Here is a 25,214-nt window from a genome sequence, read left to right on the forward strand (position 1 = left end):
ATTCATCGAGCTTGTGAAGCCTTACTCTGCAGAAAGAACATGTCCCTCCTTACGAGAAAGAAAAAAAAACCAAGAGGGGAAGCACCACTGGTGCGGTGCTGAAGTAGAAAATCTGGTGTTGAAGTCGTATGCACATGATTTCACCCACCAGGGTTTAAATCGTGATGTCCAAGAAAACTATGCACATGCAGTTGGGCTTCCAACAAGTTTTTACTGAGATCAGAGATGCGCTGTTGGTTTCCGACTCTTGGAGAGTGTATAATGGTGTGCGCGCGCGTGCGTCCATCTTAGTAATCCGAAAAAACAAGAGTTATCTCCCGGTACATCGTACGTACGTACCACGTCCTCCATGCACACATTAGCTAATTAACCTCCACAGTAAATAGTAAATATACTCATTCCCAATCCCCTTCGGGGGCCTTCCCTCTCACACTCACACGCCCTATAATAACCCCTCGCCAACTACCACGCCCACGCCACCACACACGCACACGAGCTGTGTCGATCTCTCCATAGCAAGAGGCGCAAGCTACCTTGCCAGCCATGGAGAACCCCTACTACGCGAGCTTCCTCAAGAATCACCACCGCCGCTACTGCTTCTCCACCCCGCCGTCGCCGTCGCCGTCGCCGGCTGGCGCTTACTCCTCCTCCTCCTTCCCGTTCTTTCCGACGGCGGGGGTGACGTCGACGACGGCCGCGACGCCGCCGACGACGACTGCCCCGCCGTCGCCTCCGCTCCGGGAGGCCTTGCCGCTACTGTCCCTCACCCCCGCCTCGCGCGGCGGCACGACGGCGGCGCAAGAGCGTGCGCGGCAGCGGGGGGAGGAGGACTGCACCGACGACGACGACGGCGCGGAGGAGGAGGGGGCGGACGAGGAGGACGTGCCGGGCTCGACGCCCGGCGGCGGCGGCGGTGGAGGCGGCGATAGACACCACCAGCTCCGTCGTCGCCGCGCGGGGCGGCTCTTCGCCGACCTGAACACCAAGGCTGCGGCGGGAGACCCGATGGACGTGGAGGGCTCCGGCTCCGGCTGCTGCGCCGCCGAAGCCGCCGCGGCGGGGGACGACGACGCGGACGTCACGGTCGCGCTGCACATCGGCCTGCCGAGCCCGACCGCCGCCGCCGACCTCATCTCGGGGCTCTCGTCAGCAGCCGGGAGAAGATCCTCCACCGCGCGTCGTGACGAGGAAGAGGACGAGGCGGAGGAAGCCGGCGGCGCGAGCAGGGACGACGGCGACGGCGGCGACGCCGCCGACGCCGCGGCGCCGCTAGGGTTCGCGTCGACGCCGATCGGGCGTCTGAACAAGGGCCAGTACTGGATCCCGACGCCGTCGCAGATCCTCATCGGCCCCACGCAGTTCTCCTGCCCCGTCTGCTTCAAAACCTTCAACCGATACAACAACATGCAGGTCAGCCAGCAATTTCTTCATTTCTCTTCACAGCTTAATTCTGCTAGCTGCTACTGTTCTTGCTTGCTCTAGATTATCGCTGCTCCATTTAATTTTATTCTTTTTTGCGATTCTTTGTGGGTTATTGCTGTTCAGTTTTGTCGCAATTCAAGACTAATAAGTGATTAATTTACTTAGAATTAGACATAGCATCATGCGTGATCCCCAAACTGTACCACTAGTGGTCCTCTTGTTCGTCTTCCCCCGTTTTTGTCGTCATGGTATGACAAAGCATATGTCTTCTTCAGTAGATTGATAAATCCCTTTTCTTAGGCTAGAATAAATCCGATCTAGCTAGAACTAATTTTTTTTTCTTTCAAGCATATCCTAATTGCAATCACCTAACAAATAAATGATACCGACAGTAGGCGACGCAATTTTTACCTTTTCTTTCTAAGATCTGGCTATGAAAAATTTCTACAGTAGTAGTTCAGGAAAGCTTTATGGCTCTTGAACGAACGCTGCATATCTAGCTGGGTGTAATTACTTGCTAGTTCTTTTGTCGGAATAATGTTTGACAATGCGTCTCACTCGTTCTATATATACCTCTTGATCCCATTAACGTATGCTTCTTATACTTAGCTAGTTACTCAGCCTCGATCAGCATGCGAACGAAAACCTGCACTACCTTTATATAAAAACAAAAAACTGAATTTTATTTTTGCCGGGTTGACTGAAAGAATTAGGCCGACCGAATTTTATTAGGATTGGTAAGAAGAAAGCCTGAACCTAATTAATTACTTAAGAGTTATCTGTTTACAGTGATTAATTAAGTGATATACATATGTATCTATGTAAAAATATCCATATATTCACCAACCTCTCTTTGCATTATAGATACTCTGCTAGCTGCTAAACCTACATATTATCTGAGAAATTCTTGACAAAAAACGTCCCACACAACATGCAGCTGATCTTGGAATTATCGTACACTAGTAAATCTCGATTATCAAGTGTGTCTTGCCACTCCATAGCCGGGCTAGCTAGCTTAAGAACATGAATCCCGTCTTTTCTTTCTCTGAACATTAATTTGTTCTTTTGCTCGATCTGTCAGACCAATGAACGATGAAGCATGAAGCTCCTATTCCAAAGTCAATTTTTTTTAGAAACACAGTATAAACGTAATCGCTCATAACACGTGTACATTCATCCATATGAACACATACACGCACACCATATTTTTAATGAACGACAAAGTATGAAGGTCCTATTTCCAAAGCCATATAATTTGAACTACAGAGATAGCTATTTTTTTTCCATTCGAAAAAAAAAATCCATTCAATGAGATAGCTATATTTTGAAACTGGCGACCTATTTTCAAAGCCATCTAGTTTGAAACGGAGGGAACATGAAAGCTAGAGAGCAGTTCAGTTCAGTTCTCCTTCGATTCCATGGCTGCTAGTGCTAGCTCGTACCTTTTTGTTTAGCTTATCGTTGAAATACGACGAGTACTAGCAACTGCTAGCAAGCAAGCTATAAGAGAAGGAGATTTGCTCCGGTCCAAAAAAAAAAAAAAGTTACCTCAAGGTACTGGTACCCTGTGGTACCAAATCGTTTCGGATCGTTAGATCTAACAATACCCATACTACCCAGCTATATCCGACGATCGGAAATGATTTAATACCGTGAGTTACCGCTACCTTGAGTTAGAGCAAATCTCATAAGAGAAGTAGTGGATACAAGCTACACGTGCTGGTGTCTGGTCTGGTCTCTGAGATCACCGGAGATTGAGCTGAGCTGAGATGAGGAGGAGAGGGTTGGAGTTGTGCACGCACAGTGGCCGCCTTTTCGTGTGATTGAACAAGACAGATATGGCCAGGCCGGGGCAGCCATGCCATGCAAATGCAAATGCAGTCATACATGCATGCGACTTTTATGCTTTTCTGGGGGCGCTCTTGCTTTTTACAGGGGGCTCTCTTTAGAAATGCGCGCATTATTAGAGTGGTGGTTCGTCAGAGCTAGCAGAGATCCCAGTGAAGATCTCTTCTCCAGAGACTTCACCTTTGCATGATCTGCATGAATAAGATTTGTACTAAGTAGATTAGATGAGTCCTGGTGTATCTATTGATGGATGGAAAGAGATCTCATTAGCATGCATGCAGCAGCTAGCTATAGTGTGTGTGTCTGATGATATCTCTGATGAAAAAGCTTAGCTTTGCTCAGCTCAGCTGCATGCACAGACAGGCAGGGCAGGGGCCAGGTGTTCCTGGTGCTAGCTACTTTCTTCTACTCCAATGGTGTGAAGTGTGTGTGGTAGTATCTCACAGCAGCCAGCATGCAGTCCACTACCATATGACACTGATCTCTCTAGCTTTCAGATGATGAAGCTTTTTTGCCAAGCTAGCTTAGGTTGGATGTTTGATCAAGCCACATTAACCTTTTCTTCCTTCGTTTCTCACTTGTCAAGAGCTAGTGGTTTTGCTACAGCTGCCGTTTACCTCTCCCAAGAACTGCAAGAGATGTGCAGTGTTCTTGCTGTAGCTTAGCTCCACTGTCCCTGACGCACACACTGTGCTCCTCAGGCACAAGCACGCCACACACTCTCTCATCTCACAAGCAACAGTCACAAACACACAAGCAATGGTCTACTCCTACTACTAGCTAAGCCATAGCCTTGTCTGATCTGAAGAGCTACATATATAGCGCCCTCACTTTCAAAAGGCCGGCGTTTCTTCTGCGCTCATGCGGCTTCTCCGGTTTATCACAGCTGCATGCATGGGGAAAGCCGGAAAGTTTGTGTGAGAAAGAGCAAGGAGAGATTGATGCATGAGCCGGCCAGGTCCAGCCAGATCGACTCCCTTCTGATTATCCGTACTAGATGTCTGCAAATATCTCAAGATAAGCAAACGCATTAAAAAGAAAGCCAGTATACGGTGTCCTAGTACCACACTGAAATGAACAGCAGCAGTAACAGTACAAGTCTGCATGTTCACATGGAAACCACCATTGCCTGAACCCAGCCTGCAAATCCAGCATACGATCATACAGACAACAACCTGACATCTGCGTTCTGAGTTACTAGCGGTGTACGTACATATACACGGAGTAGTTTTCAGGAGTTGTGTGTTGTGTTTTTCTAACTTAGGGCGTATATAGTAGTATTGTACAATGTTTATTTGATAGAGTATATACGTAATACAGTAATATGATGAGTTCAATATGATAATATGCAGATGCATATGTGGGGGCATGGGTCGCAGTACAGGAAGGGGCCGGAGTCGCTGCGGGGGATACAGCCGACGGCGATGCTGCGGCTGCCGTGCTACTGCTGCGCGGCGGGCTGCCGGAACAACATCGACCACCCGCGGGCGAAGCCGCTCAAGGACTTCAGGACGCTGCAGACGCACTACAAGCGGAAGCACGGGCTGAAGCCGTTCCTGTGCCGCAAGTGCGGCAAGGCGTTCGCCGTCAAGGGCGACTGGCGCACCCACGAGAAGAACTGCGGCAAGCTCTGGTACTGCCTCTGCGGCTCCGAGTTCAAGCACAAGCGGTCCCTCAAGGACCACGCCCGCGCCTTCGGCCACGGCCACGGCGCGCTCGGCGGCGCCGCCGCCCTCGACGACGACGACGACGGCGCCGTCTCCGACCTCGACCACGACTCCTCCTCCACCGCCCCCGCCGCCCGATCCCTCTAATCGCAAAGACCTGCTTCGGTCCAGCAAAAAGTATCTCGAAGTACTAGTACCTCACATTACTAAATCGTTTCTGATCGTTGGATTTAGCTGGATAAGATATGTATTATTGGATCCAGCGATTGGAAACAATTTGGTACCATAATGTATCGGTAACCTCGAGGTATTTTTTTATTGGACCAGAGTGAATCTCTTCATTGTAACAACACTACTACTATGAACTACTAGTCTACTACGTTCTACCGTGGATGTATACGAGTTTGCTCATCGGTTTCGCTCGCTGTTGGTGATTGTCTTCTTCTTCTTCTTCTTCGTGGTACGTAGTACGGCGTACACACTGTTGATGATGGTGGTGGTGTCGCCATCTGGTGGGACGTACACGCCTTGTTCTCTTGTTGATTATTAGTGCAACTCCGTGATCTGGTATAGTAGGAGGCTAGCTTTAATTTTGCTAGGGCGATATCTCAAATTGATCGCGCCCGTAGCTTTGTCGCGATCAAGGAATCGATCGATCGATCGTGTCTAGATTTTCTGTTTTGTTTTGTTATTATCATCTTTCTTGTTTAATTGGTTGGGTGCTGTAGCGTGGAGTGGTCTGTAAGCTGCATATATTGCCTGTGAATGCAATGTGTGTACGTATTTGCCAGCGGGTCTGATATTCTCGATCGATTTGTTTCGATCACCTCGTACAGTGGTATGTACTTTCGTTCATCTAGAATATGAGATGCTGCGTTACAAGGACGCGATGTGTGCGTCAGTCAATTTGCTTACTATACACATGGAAAATTGACTGACGCAAATTGACTAACGCAAATTGAAAATAATGGCGTTTTTATTCTTGTTTGTCCATCATATATACTATACACATTCAGACGAAATGTTTGTACAGAGTTTGGCTCAAGCTTGTACATACTGTTTTTCATTTGCATGTTGTTTCCATATACTACCATAAGCAAAACACGTATTTGGTATATACGGGCAGGTCCTGGGTGCTCACGTTTATAAATATGTGATATAGTACAATTGAGAAATTTTATGAGATTAGTGGATTTGTTCATGGACATTGTCTGTTGAGACCTTGAGGGTGTTAGTTAAGGCCTTAAGGGGACATGGCTCATGTCACTAGCTAATGTGTATACATGTGGCATGTGTGTTTATGTGGGTTCCATGTGTTTGCCAAAACAGTGTTCTCATTGGCATTTTATGTCTGGACAAAAGCAACCACCAAGAATGTACCATCACCTGGACATGCATGGAAAGTGGCCCTTGATGATGTGCTTGAGATGGAAACTAATGAGCGGTAACACAGGTCGAAAGCGCACAAACCGTCATAGATATCAAACTAGAGTAGATGAAAAGGTACCAAAGCAAACGTCATAAGAGCAGTCGAGGAGTGGCGGATGACATCGGTCAAATAGGAGATAGGCAAAATTTTCTACAGGACATGTAAAAAACGTGTAATTGGCTAAGAGGCACCGTAAAAACGTGACACGGCTGATTGACACTCTAAAAATTGTGTAATTGGCTATAGGACACCGGAGACAATATTTTATATTTTCCAGATCAAAAGAGGTGATAATATTTTTCAAATGGCGAGATTGTCCCTGCCATGGAGCACCGCCGCCGCCAATTCATCGGATCGGATTGCCTCCGCACCTACCTCGCTCTCTAGCCTCCTCCTCCTCGGCAGCCGTCGAAAGGTCCACGGCCAGAGGGGAGTCGCGCTGGAAAGCCTGCATATGTAGTACTTGGTTGTAGTGTAGGATAAAAAGAAGAAGAAAAGAAGCCAACAAGGAAAAGAACTCACGAATCCCCATCCGCTCTTTGTGAACTCCTGCCCCACTGTCCTGAACTGGCAGTTGATGGAGAGGAAGAGCTCCACGTATGGCAGCTCGTCGACGATGGCCGCCACGACGCCGCTCTGCAGGCTGGAGGAGTAGTCGGTGATGGCGAGCTCCCGGAGGCGGGACTCAGGCACGCCCAGCTCCTGCATGAGGTAGCTCTTGGCGAAGGAGCCGACCTGGAAGCCGATGGGGTCAGAGCTGGCGATGAGGCCGTCCAGACCCTGGATGTCCGTGGACAGCTACTGCACCATGAGGATGGAGGTGAGGCTGGCCGTTGGTCGTCACCGTCGATGTTGGTCCTCACTGAACGAGGAGATCCCGGCGCTGCTCGTCGCCATGGCGTTGGTCCTCGCTGAATGAGGAGATCCCGGCGTTGGTCCTCGCCGTCGCCGGCAGTGATACCCCGGCGGAGCGCCGCCGCTTTTTCCGCCGCGTACCGAGCCGTCCCAGCTCAGGCTGCTGTTCCTCTGCTCCGCCGCGTGCGTGAGGAAGAAGGAGGATAGGAGAGAGATGTGGGCCCCACTTATGGTTAGTAAATAGTAATCACCCTACTAATTAGGAACAAATTAGTCCATGACGCGTGGGGCCTGATGGTTAAAAACCTATTAAAAATTAGATTAAACATACACTGTCCATGACACATGGGACCCACCGGTGTTTAAAGAAGGAAAGAGAAGGGGCAAGTCAGGCATTTAGAAAAATATCTCACCTCTTTTGACCTGGAAATAATAAAAAAAATGTGACCGGTGTCCTACAGCCAATTACATGTTTTTTTACTGTCCATCAGCCGTGTCATGTTTTCACGGTGTCTCTTAGCCAATTACACGTTTTTTTTGCATGTCCTGTGGCAAATTTTGCCTAGGAGATATGGTGCGTCATGAGGGAGGATGTTAATTACTTGCAGGCAACAATTGTGAAGTATCACAAGGGGAGACAGGGCAAACGAAGGGAGAGAAGGGAAAATGAGGATTCGGGTGAGTGGAGGGAAAAAAGTTGCGCATGGTAATGAGTGGGGTTAGTTTTTCTTGCTAGGTCCTCTCTATGGAATTGTTTTTTTTTTCAATTTTAGCATTGTGTTGTAAGATTTGGAATTTTGTTATCTTCGCCCATTAATTAAAAACTCATGGCCTTCTTTTGAAAATGAAGGAATACTAATGGATTTGTACTAGCTAGAGGAAATTGAGCTAGCATCCTATCAAAACCCTAGAAAATGTTTACATTGCAAATGAGTCCTAAAGGGGTTTCTAGGAAAAAAAAGAATTAATAAATGGATCCTCCCCCAAGATTTTTGAGATTTTAGATACCAGCTAGTACTAGTATTAATTAACTCGTGGCAGCAAATTCAAGCTAGGAGTGGATAATTTTGCCATATAGCTCTCTTTTTTAATTTCAACTGAACCTGTCGGTTCAAACAACGCCAGGTTTTGCTAGAGCTAACGCTATGCGTTTGGGATGGGGCCAATTTTATCACCATCTCTTCGTCTACATCTGGAAAACAATAACCTCCCAACCCTGTATCGGTCAAGCTTCTACTGTTGCTATGTGTTCTTTCCTGTGCAAGCATCCGAACCTCCCCTGCAGAAAGGCTGTGAGAGACATGTCCAGTTGTTTGTTTGCCCTAGAAAAGGGAAAAAAGGGAGCAATGGGGTATTGTAGCTGGAGATACTTCCAAAAACAAAGATGTTTCCTTGCCCAAACATTTATATACTCCTATCCTACAATTGGATGGAGCTGTGACCTACCTGTGCATTGCATGTACTGTAAAAGAAACAAGAGAGAGAGAGAGAGGGAAACAAAGCACAGAGATGAGTAGTATGTGTGTGTCACTGTGTGTAAGTGAGAGAGAACAAATAGCTTGGGGATCTTCTTTTCACGAGGAGAGGATATGTGTGTAGATGGAGATCAACTTTTTGGGCGCACTTGAAGGCTCACCACGGAATGGCCGACAAAAGTATGTCTAGGCAAGGTTGATGGATGGATGGAACATCAGATGTACATGCTTGCTACCTGCTGCTGCTGCTGCACACACAAATACCATGAGATGTTCATGTCAAATGATGAGCTTTTCTCATGCATCTCTTGGATTGAAAGGGAAAGATACATGAGAGGGAATCAATGGGGGGACCTGGAATATTATTATTGCCGCTAGTCAGGCATGGAGGAAGTTGCTCTTCTGCCAGAGCAGGCCGGGACGACACACTGTATGCGATTGCCTATCTTACGAGTTGTGCTGCCTGGGGTTCCGTTCGTTTCTGCAACTCGGGCAAGCAACTCCCTCGTTAATTCTTTGTGGATATACTTATCAAACTATTTTAAGGTACATTTCGTAAAATAAAACTTTATATGTAAAAGTTTCTTAAAAAGATCAATCAATTTCTAAGTTTATATAATTAATAGTCAATTAATTACTCGTTAATGATTTTCTTTTTCATGCCATGAAAAATCTCACCTGAGTTGTTGAAACGACCATGCCCTTAATTCTAGCTTCCAATGGTTACAGCTTCTTATAGAATCACCACCTCTTCTAAATGCTCCATCCAATTTAAAATATAAACCCTCTGCCCTATAAAATATAAAATTTTATACATTAATCTGGATATAGTCTATGTATATTCTCGTATAAAAGTTGATTTATTTTGGGATGGAGAGAGTAAGTATTTCTATGATTCAAATTTTACATCATAATATTATAAGGATTCATGCACTTATTCCCAAGATTCATATCATTCTATTGATGATTCCTAAGACAATGAAATGCTTGAAATAAAAACTAAGCAATTCAAAATTGACAACTGAAGTTATTTACATGGAATCTTTTGACCTAACCTTAGTATTTGTGTAAGAACAATTTTACGGTACTTGAGAAGATACCATGAGGTACTGCCTTTTCAATTGTAAATTTGATACCTCGTGATACCTAAGTACTATGATATACCAAATTTTACACTAAATCTTTGGTACCCCATGGTATCTCTCAAGTACAATAAAATTGCTCATTTGTTTAAACCTAAAAATTTTTACATTTTGGAACCGAGGGAAGTGGTCCATATACTCATCTAGACTATGTGAATCAATAGCTATAGGATTCAGAATGAACCCAGCTAGCAGCAAGAAGTTGGGAAATCTAGTTTTGACATACTCCCACTAGCTGATGACTCACCAAGCGATGGCGGAGACAAGGGGGGAATGGATGGAGTCAAAGCTCCCTCAAATAATTTCTTTTTTTATAATAGGACCATCTAACTAATTAGGTAATTATAAACTGAATAGTAGGGTGTTAGACCCTCTCCGATATTCTTGGGCTCCACCCATATCTAAATAATGGCTAGTATATGGCGATTTCTCTTTTGCTAGGCCCGGTGCTAAAAAACCAACTTTCTTAATTCTCATAATCGTCGGCCCCTTGCCAATTGATTTTGACTTACTCCCTCCGTCTTAAAATAAGTGTAGTTTTACATTATTCACGTTCAACGTTTGACCATTCGTCTTATTTGAAAAATTTTTATGATTCGTATTTTTATTGCTATTAGATGATAAAACATAAATAATACTTTATGTGTAACTAAATATTTTTAATTTTTTCATATTTTTTTCAAATAAGACAGACGGTCAAACGTTGGGTACGGATATCCACGGCTACACTTATTTTGAAACGGAGGTAGTACTTCTCAAAACTTTCAACCCAAAACAGGGCCTTAGCTTCATCTAGACGACGGATCGATAGATGGAGGGTTGGTGTAACGTGCACTTCACGGGCACTGCATGCATATCCTCCCCTTTTTTTTTTTTTTTGTCAATCTTACCCGGCCCTCGTTACCACAAACTCATGCGTTTCATATATGCAGTTTGCAGGTGTAAATAGATTGCTTTTCGGGCAAAACAACACCGAATACCATGGGAAGCTAGCTTGCGTTTGATCCGGCGTGCGAAAGCAGGACGAGACGAGAGGGGGAGCAGTCGATCGGCGCGGCGCGCGGTAGCTGCTGGAGGACGGGTCACCTCAACGGGCACGCGTGTGTGAGAATTTTGCAGGTGGGGGAGACCGGCCGGACCGGGCAGGCCAGCAACGTGACCCGGACTCCACGTACCCCTTGTAGTACCATCTGCCACGCAGAAACACACAATCAATGCGACGCTCTCTTGCGTTGCGCATGCACACACACGCGCGCTGGCCACTGGCCACAGACGGAGTACTGCGTTGGCTGCAAGTACTGAAGTACATTGGTGTCTTTTTCGCGCCCTGCCAAAATGTGTATCGGTAGCTGCCTGAATAATTCGTGGGGAGGAACTTTGGGAGATATGGAAATTATTGCCCTGCTATGCAAAGTCTAATCAACACCAGCAGCAGCTTCAGTCTTTGTCCTGAAAAGTTGGATATGCCGGTGCCCCAAAGTACAACCTACCGCTACCGCTGGCCTGGCTGGCTGACCAGGCCGGCCCTCCCGCGCCCAGTAATTTTCCTTCAACACAAAAAACATCTTTCTTTTTTTTTAAAGAAAAAACGTAGAGCTGGCTATTTTATACTCGATCTATTGCAAAATAAGCGCAACCATAAATTTCGGTGTCCAACCTTAATCGTCCATCTTGTTTGAAATTTTTTCATGTTTAGTATTTTTATAGTTATTAGATTATAAAACACGAATATTACTTTATGCGTGACTTATATTTTTTAGTTTTTTTTAAAAAAAATAAATAAGACGAACAATTAAAGTTGGGACACAGAAACTCATAGTTGTGCTTGTTTTGGGAATAAGGGAATATATATTTTTGAAACACATTACATACACAAATGCTTATAAACACGCGCACACAGTTGACCTTGTGAATACATACACATCTTTTCTCTATGAGCAACCAATATATCTTGGGATTGATGAAGTCACCACCAACGTTTCGCTGTCGACATATACCTTAAGGCTTACGAAGACACTACAAGCACTCCACAATCGATATGTACCTTGCGATTGATGAAATCATCACGAGCACCTTGCTGTTGACATATACATCACCTACACCTGGAAAAATTAGCCATAAATGCGGGTACCCATGCTAAATCTAAGATTTCAACCATAGTTTATATGTTTCACGAAATGAAATCTAACCAGCTACGCTATGCAAAATTCACAGGTAGAAAATATTTTTGTAGGAACAAAATAAGCAAAATCAACTGCATGTGTAAAACGGCACCCTAAAATTCCATGGAACACTAACATCAATCTTAAATATGCAAATCATATATTGTGCCTCTTTAACTTTTCAAACTGTTTAAGTTATATCCCTTGCTCGAACCGGCCTAATTTGGCCTATATGACTCCAATCATTAAAAAAGAGGATCTTTTGAGAAAATAAAAGGTGAGGGCGAGTCCGACATGTCACTTCATTAGTTTTCTCCTCTCTTTCACCTTCTTCCTGATCTAAATTTTTTTAAGAAGGCAAAAGCTACATCTTGTATATATAGGGGGTGTTTGGAAGAGAGGGGCTAAACCCTAAACTCAGTACATACGAACCCTTGAATAAATAAGAATTGAGAAGTATGAAATGTGGGCATCATAACAAAAAAAGAAAAAGATCGAACCAGTAAGACTAATGTATACTTATTTATACCTTTGAGAGGTCCACTTAGACTATTATGATTTTCTCTTTAGCTACGTAGGTTATATAAGATTCAATTCAATCTAACAAGCGGACTGGACTACCTTCGGCGGTGCCTAGCCTGTAATGCTTGCAAAGTCGCTAGGCGGGGTGATAAGATGAAAGAAGGTAGTATGTGCATCTCAATAGGCCTAATCGCCTTAAAACTAGACCCCCAGGGGGTCTCCCGGCTGAAACAAATATGCCCTATTTTCCGATACCTGATTAGTTGGTGTGGACAAGTAACCCTGAATCTGGACTGTCGCTCTATTTGATCCTCTTATGTTGGCCCTTCTGCATCATCCAGCAAGGCTCGGAAGTCTGAGCTATTAAGGTCTAGTTGACGTATAAGAGGCCTTCGATATGTTAAGGGAGAGAGGGGAGAGTCATTTTAGAGTTGGGTGGGAATCGTTGATAGAAAATTTTTTTCCCTGAGGTATGATAGCGTCTGAACTAAAGAAAGGGAATATGGAAAGTGAATGTGGTAAAGGATACCAAGAGCCCTGAATGATTTTTAGGCGTCTTTTCTTTGAACAAATAAATCTAACTCTCTCAAAAATATAAGTCCATCTCCTAGAGACTTATATTTTTGAGAGAGGGGCTAAAGTTTAGCCCCTCTCTTCCAAACACCCCATAGTGAGGGAGTAAACAAAATTAAAGTATGTACATCGACGTGTGAAAGTCCTCGCCCGACTTAAAAAGGTCAAAGTACGTAATCTCCCCCCAAATAGAAACTCTTAGAACTTGGACGCTCCTACTTTGACCCAAGCCCCAGCCTCCTATTTGATTTTGCAATCACGGAGGTTGGGGATGGCGATGTGTCGAAAGATTCTAGTGTTCTGCTCGCATAATAGCACCCAAACGATGAGGGTCTATATTCTGAATTTTCGTCCAAAGATTGATGAATTGTCACAGATGGTCCTCCGTGGTTATCTTTAGGCTGCTTTCGAACCTCAAGGTTCCCAACCTCTCTCACTTTCTTTCGCGCGCACGGTTTTCAAACTGTTAAACGGTGTGTTTTTACAAAAAAAAATTACGAAAGTTGCTTTAAAAAAATCAAATTAATCCATTTTTTTAAAAAAAATTAGCTAATACTTAATTAATCACGCACTAATGGACTGCTCCGTTTTTCGTGCGGAGGGGATGGATTCCCAACCCATCCTATCAAACGCAGCCTAGTGTGTTCAGATCCCTGACCCAAATGTTTTGGTATAGTGCATTCGCCACAGTTCTGTTCTTCTATTTTGAGGCCACAAAGATGTCAGGTGCTACGAGTTCAGAGTTTGGTTCTTTAATCACTATGGCACGCCAAAACTTTTCACCCCTGGAAGTAAATAGGGCCTTAGTTCGCGAGACGAAATGTTTTGGTGTGTCACATCGGATATACGGACACACATTTGAAGTATTAAACGTAGACTAATACCAAACAAATTACAGATTCTGCCTATAAACTGCGAGACGAATTTATTAAACCTACTTAAACCGTCATTAGCAAATGTTTACTGTAGCACCACATTGTTAAATCATGGAGCAATTAGGCTTAAAAGATTCGTCTCGCATTTACACGTAATCTGTGTAATTACTCACTCCAGTTTCATTTTAATTGACGCTTTGGACAATTACACGCTCTACAAAATATACCTTTGACCTTATTTTTCTATTATAATATATACAATAAATAAATACATGTTTACTTTTATTATAGTGTTTTGAAAGACAAATCTATATATGTTTTTCTAAACTAAATATTTTTAAAGTTATTGATGGTTAAAGTTATAAAAGTTTAACCTCAACCTTGTCCAAAACGTCAATTAATATAGGACCAGAGGGAGTAGTTTTTTATCTATATTTAATACTCCATGTATGTGTATAAACATTTAATGTGATAGGGTGAAAAGTTCTTTGAGAGAGTGAAATGTGCGTGTTCTAGCCGCCGATGTAAATGTGGAGACCAAGAGTCAAAACTGTAAACAAACAGTTGGAGCAACTCCAGTCAGCAAAGCCGCAGGAGCTGAAGGATGATGACCGAGAGAGAGGCTCAGAGGCCGCGAGGAAAAAGCTGACAGGAACCCACTTGGGAAGGCTGGCAAGAACCGAACGCGACGCAGCGCGGCGAAGTCAGCAGCTTCCCTCCCTGCTCTGCTCTGCGACCGCGGCCGGTCGGACCGACGGAAGCTCGCCCGTCGTCGTCGGCGAGCTGTAACTAATCGCAGTTTCTTCAGAGTTTTCTGAATGATGCTTATGATACATGTTTGGACCACCTCCACTGCGTGATGAGGACCATGATGACACTGCGTGACAGCCACCGTTATTAGCACGTCAACGACTGACTGTAAGTACTACCTATGTACTGTACTACTAGAAAAAACGTGGAGATTATTAGGGTTGGTTCAAAAATCACAAGGAAGTTGCTTGTACTCTCCTGGTCCTGGCGTCCTGCCGTCCTTGGCGTGGAGAGAGACATGGCAGTACGGGTACGGCACTACTCACATCGCTAGTTTCAATTTGGGCCAGATCTCTTCCCCTGCATCACTACTACGTCGTCCAGTGTAGTTTGGGCCGTTTGTATTTGGCCCATTACCCCCAAGCCACAACCTGAAAAGAGGCAGCAATTCTCAGCGGGAATGTCTGTGTGTGCGTGTGGAGTGCGAGCTCCATTAGCACAAGATGCCAATCCCGTCGCCTCATCACGCCATGGCGGCGAGCCCAGCTCTCGCACCAACCCGCACGGTGCCGGTACTGCCGCCGCGCGGGCCGTCTCGCCACCGGAACGCCGCGGCACCGCCGTGTCGGCCTGCGACGGCGCGGATCGGCGCGTCTCCAGGCGACGGCGCGGCCGCGGCAGCAGCGGCTGCGGTGGAGCAGGGCAGTCGGAGCGAGGAGAAGGATAGGAAGCGATGCCTGCGGTGCGGGAGCCTGTATCTCGACGAGGACAACTCCCCCACCGACTGCGCCTTCCACGGCCACGTCACAGGTAGCCAACCTCGCGATAAATATCTTCTTCTTTCTCCGGTTCGTGGCTATCTTGGGCTAGTGTAGTGTGAAGTGTGTCGACATTTTGGATAGACGCCCACAACATTTTAACACTTATAAGCATCTTCAAATGATTAGATCGACGTATTTTGAAATTAACGAAATGACCTTATATAAATATACATTATATAGCACTGAAATAATAATTAGCTGTAAATATAAGTATCTATTATATTATTAAAACAGTTTTGAAAGGAGGCACCACGTTTGCCGTGGGGGTTAGAAATTTCCACATTAATCGGAGAAAAAAGAAGAAAACGAAAAGTAGAGTCCAAGTAGAAATACAATTTAAAAATATCTGAAATTCGGAATTAAAAATAAGCAATATTGAAAGAAGTTTCCAAATAAGAACCCAATATGAGATTAATAAAAAATCAAAATAAAAATAAAATAAAATCTAAAATTAGAAAAGAAAAGAAGAGTCCAAGTAGAAATACAATTTAGAAATAGCTGAAATTCGGAATTAAAAATAAGCAATATTGAAAGAAGTTTCCATATAAGAACCCAATACGAGATTAGTCAAAATTCAAAATAAAAACAAAAATTAGAAAAGAAAAGGATAATCCAAGTAGGAATGCAATTTAAAAATAGCTAAAATACGGAATTAAAAATAAGGAATATTAAAAGAAGAGTTCATATAAGAACTCAAAACGAGATTAATTAAAATTCGGAATTAAAATAAAAATAAAATCTGAAATTAGAAAAAAAAAGAGTTCAAGTAGAAATACAATTTAAAATTAGCTGAAATTCGGAATTAAAAATAAGCAATATTGAAAGAAGGATGATATAAGAACCCAATACGACATTAATTAAAATTCAGAATAAAAAATAAAATAATATCCAAAATTAGAAAAACTAACAGAGAGTTCGGAATACAATTTTGAAACAACTAAAATTGAAAATAAAAAATAAGAATATTAAAATAACACAATATGGTATTAATTAAAATTTGGAAAAAATAAATTCTCAAATTAGAAAAAGAAAAATAAGATTTCAATTATGAATACAGTTTATAAATAACTAAAATTTGGGATAAAATAAAGACTATTGAAAGAAAAAACCATCTAAAACACATGACAAGATAAATTAAGTAACAGACCTATAAAAGAGTAGAGTGGTGACGATTGATACGACATATAAAAACTGTTAATAAAACACCAAATATAATCCTAATGATGATTAAAAGGAGGGACGACATGTAGGCCGTGAAGCAAACGAGCAAGGCGATTGCCGGGACTTCTAGAAAGTAAAAAAAATAAACCCCATTGATAATAATATTCGATTTTTAAAATCTCAATGACAATAAAAAGGAGAAGCAGCGGGCGGGGTGTATAGGAGTATAGTTGTAGAGCCACCGACGGTTGACAAGACTTCTAGAAAATAAAAAATGAATTCCAACGATAGTTATGTTCGAATTTTAGAATCACAATGACAATAAATAGTAGGCGGCGGACGGGCCGTAGAGGAGCATAGTGACATCGTTTGATGGGACTTCTAAAAATTATAAAAAATGAAACCCAACCAGATAATAAACTCTAAAAACTATAAGGTCCAATTTTTAAAGGTTCGGAACTTCTTAAAAAGTAAAAAAAAACCAATGATAATCATGTTTGATTTTAAAATCTCAATGACAAAAAAAAAGGGAGGCAGCGGCCGAGTGGTAGAGGAGTAAAATAGCAAAGCCGCTGATGGTTTGGCGGGACTTCTAGAAAGTAAAAATGAACCCAAACGATAATTATGTTCGATTTTTAAAATCTCAATGGCAATAAAGAGAAGACAGTGGACGGGCCGTAGAGGAGTATAATGGCAACGTTTGACGGGACATCTAGAAATTATAAAAACGAAACCCAAAATGACAATAAACTCTAAAAAAATATAAGATCCAATTTTTAAAGGTTCCAAGGAGAATGAATAGAAATTGTGGTAGATCGGACAAGCAAATAAAGAAGGAGATGACATAAGAAGTAGCAACTAGTGTGACTTTTAAAAATTATATAATTAGAAACACGGAGATGATAAAGTTTGATCTTTCAAAATCTTAAGACAATGAGATAGCTATTTAATAAATTTTAAGTAAAATCATACTTAAAAAAATATATGATTTTGTTTGGGTGCTAGCCGCGCAATTGCACGGACCACCCAGCTAGTTACTGTTAAATAAGACTTGAATCTATCTTTTGACGGGTTTGCAGGGGAGAAGGGGTTGTTCTCGCTGTCGCCGCCGCACCAGGGGATCGACGGCGAATGGAGCGACAAGAGCGGGGTGATCGTGTACAGGTGGAACGACAGGGGGAGTCGCCCAAACACCGGGAGAGACAACTGGAAGGGGAGGTGGAGCTGCTGCCAGGAGCGCGACGAGGGCGCGCCGCCCTGCCGCCGCGGACGCCACGTCTCCTACGACGACGGTTTCACCCTCTACTAGACGCACTCTCTCTTAAGTACAGCGACGGTTTCACCCTCTACTAGACGCACTCTCTACAGCGAGAATGTGAGAGGAAGTCCCCAAAAAGCATTCGCAATGTTGATTCTGTACGTCAGTGTCAGATCAGTAGTGCGGAGTGTGGTAATCAAATGAATTGCAGCTCTAAATCACACATGCATCCATGATGCTAACAATGGAATCCTCTATGTCCAGATAAGCCAATGTCTCGAAACTAACCGCTGCTTCCAGTAACAGTGGAAGGGCAGGGGAAAAACACTCCTCCAGTTTGCAATCCATCATACGCAGGGGAAAACATACCAGCTCACACTTTTAAGTAGCATTATGCTGTTTATCTAACCACGAATGCTTCCAGTAAACTGTCTTTAGGGGATGATAAATAGACTTCATAATCGCAAACAGAAACAATATGTAGGATAAGATACCATGCTCCATTACATCCTAAATAACCCACCATTACAAAATTCAGTCTCTCAGAAAATTGCAACTCAGAGGATGATCAGACACGGGAGACAAGAAACAGCACTTCATGATACTAGGTGAAGATAGGAGTTTACGCATCCTCTGTGATGGTACCCTTGTCGCTCACGTAGATACCATCCAAGAACTTCCTGATATCCTTGTTCTTCACGTGGCATTTCTGTTTACAAGCAAAGGGAATTTTGATCAACAACACAACAAGGGCACAAACAAATCAACAAGAGCAAAACACACGATAATTGATAAAATATCTTGTTTCACTGAAAGCATGGAAAAAAGAGTGCTCGACGAACCGAAAAATAGAAGATAAATCACATTGGCAAAAAGGTTTGATGTATAATCATGGTGTTGTGCAGACGCCAAATTCAAATAGGGATCAGACAGTGGATAACAAACTGTACCCTGAGCACCGACACCACTCATGGTTTCCAAACCAAGAACTTAGCAATGCCAATTAGCCCAACTACAAAAGGGATCTTGGTTGTTCAAGAAATGGATTTGTTCGTCACAAATGTGTTAACGTAACTTCAGTACTGACATAACAGACAGATGGTGAAATGGTTATTAAAACCTAAGTAGAGCACTGTAAATAATGACATTCACAACTGCCAATGATCAAACTAAGGACATAGAACATCATGCCGCCTTAGCAGTTTCAACATATAACCTTAAGCAGCAAACAACAGAAACAAGCAGGCAGGCATGACTTGTTAAACAATTACAAACCTAGATATATCATTGGAGCAAAGAGAACTAATTCCTACAACCATGGCAACATGAGTACATAACACATGCAAAGATCAGGACTAATTAGGTTATATTGCATCATATCAGTATTAGAAGACCAGGAAATCTCCAATCTATAGGGAGAAGAAACGGGATCGTATCATTCACCTGGTTGATGAGGGCTGCTGAGCGAGAGACGAGCTCGATGTCGTTGCCGTCGAGGACGAGCTCGTCCTTCACCTTCTCCGACCGCAAGATGGTCACCCCCTCGAGCATGTCAACCTTCCTCACCTGAAACACAAAGCATACAGAAAGACGCATCAGATTTGAGAGATCTGTGGGGGAGATCTAGGATGATCCACGAACAGCGGGCAAATGGAAGTGATCCAAAGGTGGGTTTCTTACCTTCTTCTCGCCCAAGAAGTTCCTGATCTCGATGGCGGTGTTGGAGTTGGTGATGGAGGCGTTGATGGGGAAGTGAGCGTAGACGAAGCGCATCTTGTAGCGGTAGCCCTTGGTGACGCCGGTGATGAGGTTCTGGACGTGGGAGATGGCGGTGCGGATGGCGGCCATGGTGCGGCGGGTGCCGAACCACGCGTCCACCTGCAGCTTGCGGCCGCCCTCCAGCAGCTGGAAGTCGAGGTTGAGGTGCTTGAAGTTGCGGGTCAGCTTCCCGCGGGGGCCCTCCACCGTCACCACCTTCGCGGCGACCTGCACCGTCACCCCCTCCGGGATCTCCATCGTCTCGGACGCCAGGATGGTCTTCATCTTCGCCGGCTTCCTCTTGCCCCTTCCTCGGCGGCGGCGGCGGGGTAGAGGGGAGGGTTTGGGTGCTTGCTCGAGAGAAGGGCGGCGGCGCGGGGAGGAGTGGGCTTTTAATATAGTCGACGATGGCGCAGGTTAGGGTTTTGATCTTCGCCGTTGGATCGAGACATTAGGTCGCGAGGTGATGACTCACTGGGCTGCTGGCCTTAGGCCGGCCCCAATTCATGAATTCTTAGGCCCACTAAGAAGTATGTCAAAATTTGGCCCATCTGTAGATGCGCTGGGCTGCAGGTCTGGTAGCTTTGCAGTCCAAGCAAATTGAGCCCAAAATAATGGGTTTAATTCCCCGTGGAACTCGAATATTCCTCTCTTCCTCCGGAGTCCGGAGTCCACACACACTCATATTCCCATTATTTCGCTGCAGTTGCTGTCGAAATCGCTCTCGCTAGCCTCGCTCGATCTCGGCGCGACGCGACGCGCGCGCGCACAGGCAAGCGGCGGCCGGCCGGCCGGCATGGTGGTCTCGTACACGCAGGAGCACGTGTACCGCCACCCGTGGCACCGGGTGACCGCGGCGGCGTGGCGCAAGTTCACGGACGCGGACGCGCGGGCGGCGCCGCTGTCGCACATCCTCGAGGTGCACACGCTGTCCCGCCGCGTCGACGCTGGATCGGGGCGCATCGACGCCGTGCGCGCCATCGCGGGGCGGGCGCCGCCGCTCCCGCTCCTCCTCCGCGGCCTCGTCGCCGCCGCCGACGTGGTGCTCTGCGTCGAGCACACCACCGTGGACGGGCCCGCACGGGCCATGCGGGTGATCTCCCGCAACGCCAACCTCCGGGCGCTGGTGCACGTCGAGGAGACCTGCAGCTACCGCCCGCACCCGGAGCGGCCCGACGAGTGGACGCTGTTCCGGCAGGAGACGAGCATTCGGTGCGCGCCGCTCGCTGCCGTGGCGGCCTGGGCGGCCGAGATGGTGGAGCGGCGGTGCGCGGAGAGGTTCAGGCAGAACGCGTCCCAGGGGAGGGAGGTCGTCGAGACGATCTGTGAACGCCTCGCGCTTGCAGATCACTGACTGCTCGGTCTAGACGAAGAACATTCTCAAACTTCAATTCTGCTTCGGCATCGAAAGGGAAAGGATTTGTCTAGAGATTGCCAGTTGCAGATTTGCAGCATTTTCGAATGAAAAAATGTCGTTTCTTGATGTTGCGAACACTGTAAATTGTAACGAAGTTTTACATCTGCGGGATTCCACGCGTGGGAGCGCCGCTCTGTCCCGAGATGTTTCTCTAAATTTTCTGCGTTTGGAACGGCATCGAATGCGCCGACCTGTCAACCTGTGAAGTGAGACACGATCGCCTGAGAGCTCCGGACGTTGACACGATCACCTGAGTCCTGAGGCTGAGGTGAGAAGAGCGCGGCCTGTGCCAGAAAACTCCAGGCGTGGACACGATCACACGACGAATATGCGGACGGAAATCGAACAACAGAGCAGACGTCGTCGTCTGAACAGGTATTGCTGAAATCTTTCCAGGGGCTCTGCCTGTTTCGTTATGCCGTGGGGTCGCGGTGGGCCAAATAAAGATCCATATTTGTGCACGAGAAAAGCTGCCATAATAGCCCACGAAATTCGGCTTGCCCTAAGCCTGTAAGCCTAATTCAGCCCATAAATATCGACAGATTGAACAGCCCATCATGATACCACCCATTTCACGTTCGGAAAAGTACACCGAAGGTCCCTCAACTTGCTACCGAGATAAAAAACGTCCTCGAACCGCAAAACCAGATATCAAGGTTCCTTAACTTACCAAAACCGGTTACAATAACTCATTCGGTGGTTTTGAGCCCGTTTTTATCCTACGTGGCAGCTGAGTCAGCATGTACCCCACGTGTCAGACTGCCACGTCACATCTCTTCCTTGGTGTACTTTTTCCTTCACGGGGAGGAGTCAAGGGGGGTTCCACTTCCTTTTTCTGTTCTTTCTTGTTTTATTTTGTCTCTTTCTCTCTGTTTCTTCACTTCGCCGTTCTCTCTCTCTGCCTTTTTTTTTCCTCCTCACGCGTCACACGCGCGCAGCAGAGGAAGGGCGCCAGCGACGCAGGTGATGGGCGGCGGCGGTGGGGAAGAGGGGCCGGCAGCGTGGAAGGGGGAGAGCTTGGCGGCAAGGAGAGGGAGCCTGGTGGCGGCGCGGTTGCACGCAGGAGGAGAGAGGCTGCGAGGCGCGGCGGCTTGGCAGCGCGGCCGGGAGACGGCGCAGAGGGGAGGAATCGAGGTGGCGCCAGGCGGAGGAGGGAGGGAAGGGAGTGGCGCCGGGAGGAGAAGGACGGGGCGCCAATTGGAGGGGGCGCCAGCGGCGGCATCGGCTCCGATTGGGTGATGGCCGGCTATTAACGACCCAGGCCTCGTGTTTTTCATCAACACCGGCGCATCGCCGCGGCGCGGCGGTCGGCGCCTGAGGGAAAAGGGGTGGCTACTCGGCGGTGCCCGTCTAGGTGCGACGACATTTTGGGGTGGATGAAGACAAGTAGACGACGACGATGGCGGCTTTAGTGGCGAAGGCGGAGGTGGTTGCGGGCGCGCGCGGGGGCGGGGAAGCAGCTGCACGGGGGACGGCCGGCGAGCGCAAGCGGCGGGGGAGGAGCAGCGTGTAGGCGGCGTGCAGCGGAGCGGCGCGCGGGCGGGCGGCGGCGGCAGGGGAAGCAGCAGCCCGGGCGGTGCCGCTCCACTGCCTTCTCCATCCTTCTCCGCCGGCAGGGAGAACAGCTCGCCGCCGCCGGCGAGTTCGAGGACGAAGTCGACCGCTACTGGCCGCCCTCCCCAGACAAGAGGGAGAGAGGAGGAGGAAGGGAGCAGCGATCCTGCTCCTCGTCACCGTCAGGCTCCCTGCTGGCGTCATGCAGTGAGTCATGAAGCGGCGGCGCAAGAGTCGAGGCCGCCGCAGGGGGCGGTGTGGCTACATGAGGGGGCAAGAGGAGGGCCGCCCCGGAAGAGTCGCTGTCGGGGAGCGCCAAGGCGATTATCGCGGCCGCATCAATGTTCGATATGATGGACGACGAGGTGGCGTCGACGACAGCGTGGGGGCGCGGCAAAACTGACGCGGCTGAGGCGGCGTCGGAGCTGGAGCTCAAGATCATGTGCTCCTGGTTCTACAGTAGCGGCTTCTAGCGGAGCCCCTCCTCCGGCTCCAGCTCCCACGCCTCCTCCCTATGTCGGAAGATGACGACAACGAGGCTGGCGTCCTCCGCTTGGCTCCGCCACCCCGTCGGCTTCGGGTGCCGTCACTCCGCCCGCGCGTCTGCTCACCGCCGCCCCACTCCGTCCCGCCAGGCGCCAGCTTCGCGTGGCGCTGGTGACTCAGCGACGAAGACCAAGGTTAAAGCACCACGGTGGACAAAACCAGTGCCACGTAGGATAAAACCGTGTGAAATACTGCCCTGGGACTACTTGTGACCGGTTTTGGTAAGTTAAGGGACCTTCGATATCTGGTTTTATGGTTCGAGGACGTTTTTTTATCTCGGTGACAAGTTGAGGGACCTTCGATGTACTTTTTCCTTTCACGTTGGACCAAAAAAGGCAGCCCAGTTTTCAGCGTGTCCCCTACGCGGCCCAATCTGCAAAACGCGCACGCGGGCATCACGACGACTCTCCTGGAAGCCGGAAGGTGCGGTCAAACCGGCGTCGTCCGGAAGCGGACATCGGCCCCGGGAGCGAGTAAACGAAGGTTGACGGCTCGACGCGTGTGCGACCCTGAACTGTCCCGTGCTGGGCTGGCGCTCGTGCTCAGTGGCCGGGAGACACGCGGTGGCGAGCGTCACACACGTGTGAAGCGCAGCGTCGCCGCCGGGTTCGATCACAGCCGCCGCCGTTCGACGGAGGATATCACACCAGCTGCCGGCCATCCACCCACAATCGCCACGTCTAAACTCCACAAACAATTATGTAGTAAACTCCTGAAGTGCAAAGCCACTAGTAGCATCATCCTGAACTGGAACTTTATGAGCGAAAAAGGAGCACTTGGCAAAGGTGATTCTAGGGTCAAGGGATAGCAATCCAAAGCCAATCGAAATATCAAGTCGGTCCGCAAACTGGAACGGACACACCGACGCTGACGCTCTCTGTTGCCCGCAAGACGGACGGTGACGTGTTGCGGCAGTAATATACAGTCCTGTTGATATCTTCGGTTGGATGTGGTTTTCCTGGTTGTCGTGCTTCCGGTAAAGGATTGGTACAGCCAGCCAAGGCGGCTTTCAAAAGTTATACCTGCAGCTAGTTTTCTGGTACTAGCTCATTGTCCTGTCAGTCACTTGAGCGGTACTCGACCTCATCCTTTTGAGCAATGGTCCAGCCTTTCGATGCCTTTATATCATGGATATTATTCCACGCCGACTTCAATTTTCCAGGGAACAGCTAATTCAATGGAAACCATGAAGGATTAAGCATTAAGCATCTTAGGTTATTTTTGAGGGACCGAATTAAGCTCAATTAACATCGAATTATGATGTAGGTATATATAACATGTGTTCGTCAACAGCCCGGTTCGTTCGTAGCTCATGATTAGCCGAACAATTACGTGTATATATATCGGCAGGACAAATCATTGGTCGAGTTGGTTGCCGGTCGATCGATTGGGCGGCCGGCCGGCCGGCTGCCGGTCGACCCGTTGTCGGCAGCGTGCGCAATTAAGCTTCCCCTGAATGATCAATTGATCATATGATCACGACCATGCATCTTCCAACCTCTGCAAGTTAGCTCCAATGCTCTATCCAAAGTACCCGACGGATCATCCATCCATCCATTCCTGCTTTTGCTGCTACCTATCCAAGGGCAGAGAGATATTTCGCGCATTCCGGCATATTTTCCTCGCTCTCCTTTACCCCAATTCGATTCGATCGGGTGAGGTGATCGATCAATCGATCGGTTGCCGAATTGTCAATGTACTCATGTGGGGAAAGTTTCGGTTCGCTCCGTCTCTCGCGTGGCGTCGCGCGTGCTGTTCCGGCGTCTTTTCCGTCCTCTCTGGGGCAAAGGGAATCCGCTTATCCGGGGATTCTCTTCGTGCGCTCCGGTTCGCGTGTCTCCTCGTGGTTGGCCGCCTTGTACTTTGTTAATTCAGGACGAGTTAAGCTCAGCGAGGCCGTGAAGTTTCCCTGTAAAATCGGGCAACAAACTACGCCGTGATTTCACATGAAAACGCCATCAGCGCGTGGCTGCGCGGCG

At 47.0% G+C, this 25,214-nt stretch overlaps 4 protein-coding genes across 4 annotated transcripts; 3 read left to right on the forward strand and 1 right to left on the reverse strand.

Moving 5' to 3' along the window:
• The first annotated feature begins 454 nt into the window (after positions 1-454).
• LOC4347420 (zinc finger protein WIP2) lies at positions 455-5,362 on the forward strand. The gene is made up of 2 exons (XM_015755547.3): positions 455-1,410; positions 4,623-5,362. Exons 1-2 carry the CDS (start codon positions 544-546, stop codon positions 5,082-5,084), a joined length of 1,329 nt encoding a protein of 442 aa, XP_015611033.1. The 5' UTR covers positions 455-543; the 3' UTR covers positions 5,085-5,362.
• A 9,794-nt stretch (positions 5,363-15,156) lies between these two features.
• LOC4347421 (uncharacterized) lies at positions 15,157-18,228 on the forward strand. Its single transcript, XM_015756607.3, has 2 exons — positions 15,157-15,530; positions 17,782-18,228. The coding sequence occupies exons 1-2, from the start codon at positions 15,224-15,226 to the stop codon at positions 18,009-18,011; spliced, it is 537 nt and encodes a 178-aa protein (XP_015612093.1). The 5' UTR covers positions 15,157-15,223; the 3' UTR covers positions 18,012-18,228.
• Positions 18,229-18,278: 50 nt separating this feature from the next.
• On the reverse strand, positions 18,279-20,117 carry LOC4347422 (60S ribosomal protein L9-like). The gene is made up of 3 exons (NM_001403846.1): positions 19,641-20,117; positions 19,404-19,526; positions 18,279-18,669 (listed from the first exon to the last, which is right to left on the reverse strand). Exons 1-3 carry the CDS (start codon positions 20,001-20,003, stop codon positions 18,583-18,585), a joined length of 573 nt encoding a protein of 190 aa, NP_001390775.1. The 5' UTR covers positions 20,004-20,117; the 3' UTR covers positions 18,279-18,582.
• A 255-nt stretch (positions 20,118-20,372) lies between these two features.
• Positions 20,373-21,320, forward strand: LOC107278595 (uncharacterized). Its single transcript, XM_066304200.1, has one exon. The coding sequence runs from the start codon at positions 20,515-20,517 to the stop codon at positions 21,070-21,072; it is 558 nt and encodes a 185-aa protein (XP_066160297.1). The 5' UTR covers positions 20,373-20,514; the 3' UTR covers positions 21,073-21,320.
• The last annotated feature ends 3,894 nt before the right edge of the window (positions 21,321-25,214 follow it).

Source organism: Oryza sativa, chromosome 9, assembly GCF_034140825.1.
Source record: "Oryza sativa Japonica Group chromosome 9, ASM3414082v1".
NCBI lineage: Eukaryota > Viridiplantae > Streptophyta > Magnoliopsida > Poales > Poaceae > Oryza > Oryza sativa.

Excerpts from the sequence above, each read along its gene's own strand:
- LOC4347420 (XM_015755547.3), top strand. The coding sequence starts at position 544 with ATGGAGAACCCCTACTACGCGAGCTTCCTCAAGAATCACCACCGCCGC. Across the intron at positions 1,411-4,622 it reads ACCGATACAACAACATGCAG|ATGCATATGTGGGGGCATGG; the intron begins GTCAGCCAGCAA and ends GATAATATGCAG.
- LOC4347421 (XM_015756607.3), top strand. The coding sequence starts at position 15,224 with ATGCCAATCCCGTCGCCTCATCACGCCATGGCGGCGAGCCCAGCTCTC. Across the intron at positions 15,531-17,781 it reads CTTCCACGGCCACGTCACAG|GGGAGAAGGGGTTGTTCTCG; the intron begins GTAGCCAACCTC and ends ACGGGTTTGCAG.
- LOC4347422 (NM_001403846.1), bottom strand. The coding sequence starts at position 20,003 with ATGAAGACCATCCTGGCGTCCGAGACGATGGAGATCCCGGAGGGGGTG. Across the intron at positions 19,527-19,640 it reads ACTTCTTGGGCGAGAAGAAG|GTGAGGAAGGTTGACATGCT; the intron begins GTAAGAAACCCA and ends TTTGTGTTTCAG. Across the intron at positions 18,670-19,403 it reads CAGCAGCCCTCATCAACCAG|AAATGCCACGTGAAGAACAA; the intron begins GTGAATGATACG and ends GCTTGTAAACAG.
- LOC107278595 (XM_066304200.1), top strand. The coding sequence starts at position 20,515 with ATGGTGGTCTCGTACACGCAGGAGCACGTGTACCGCCACCCGTGGCAC.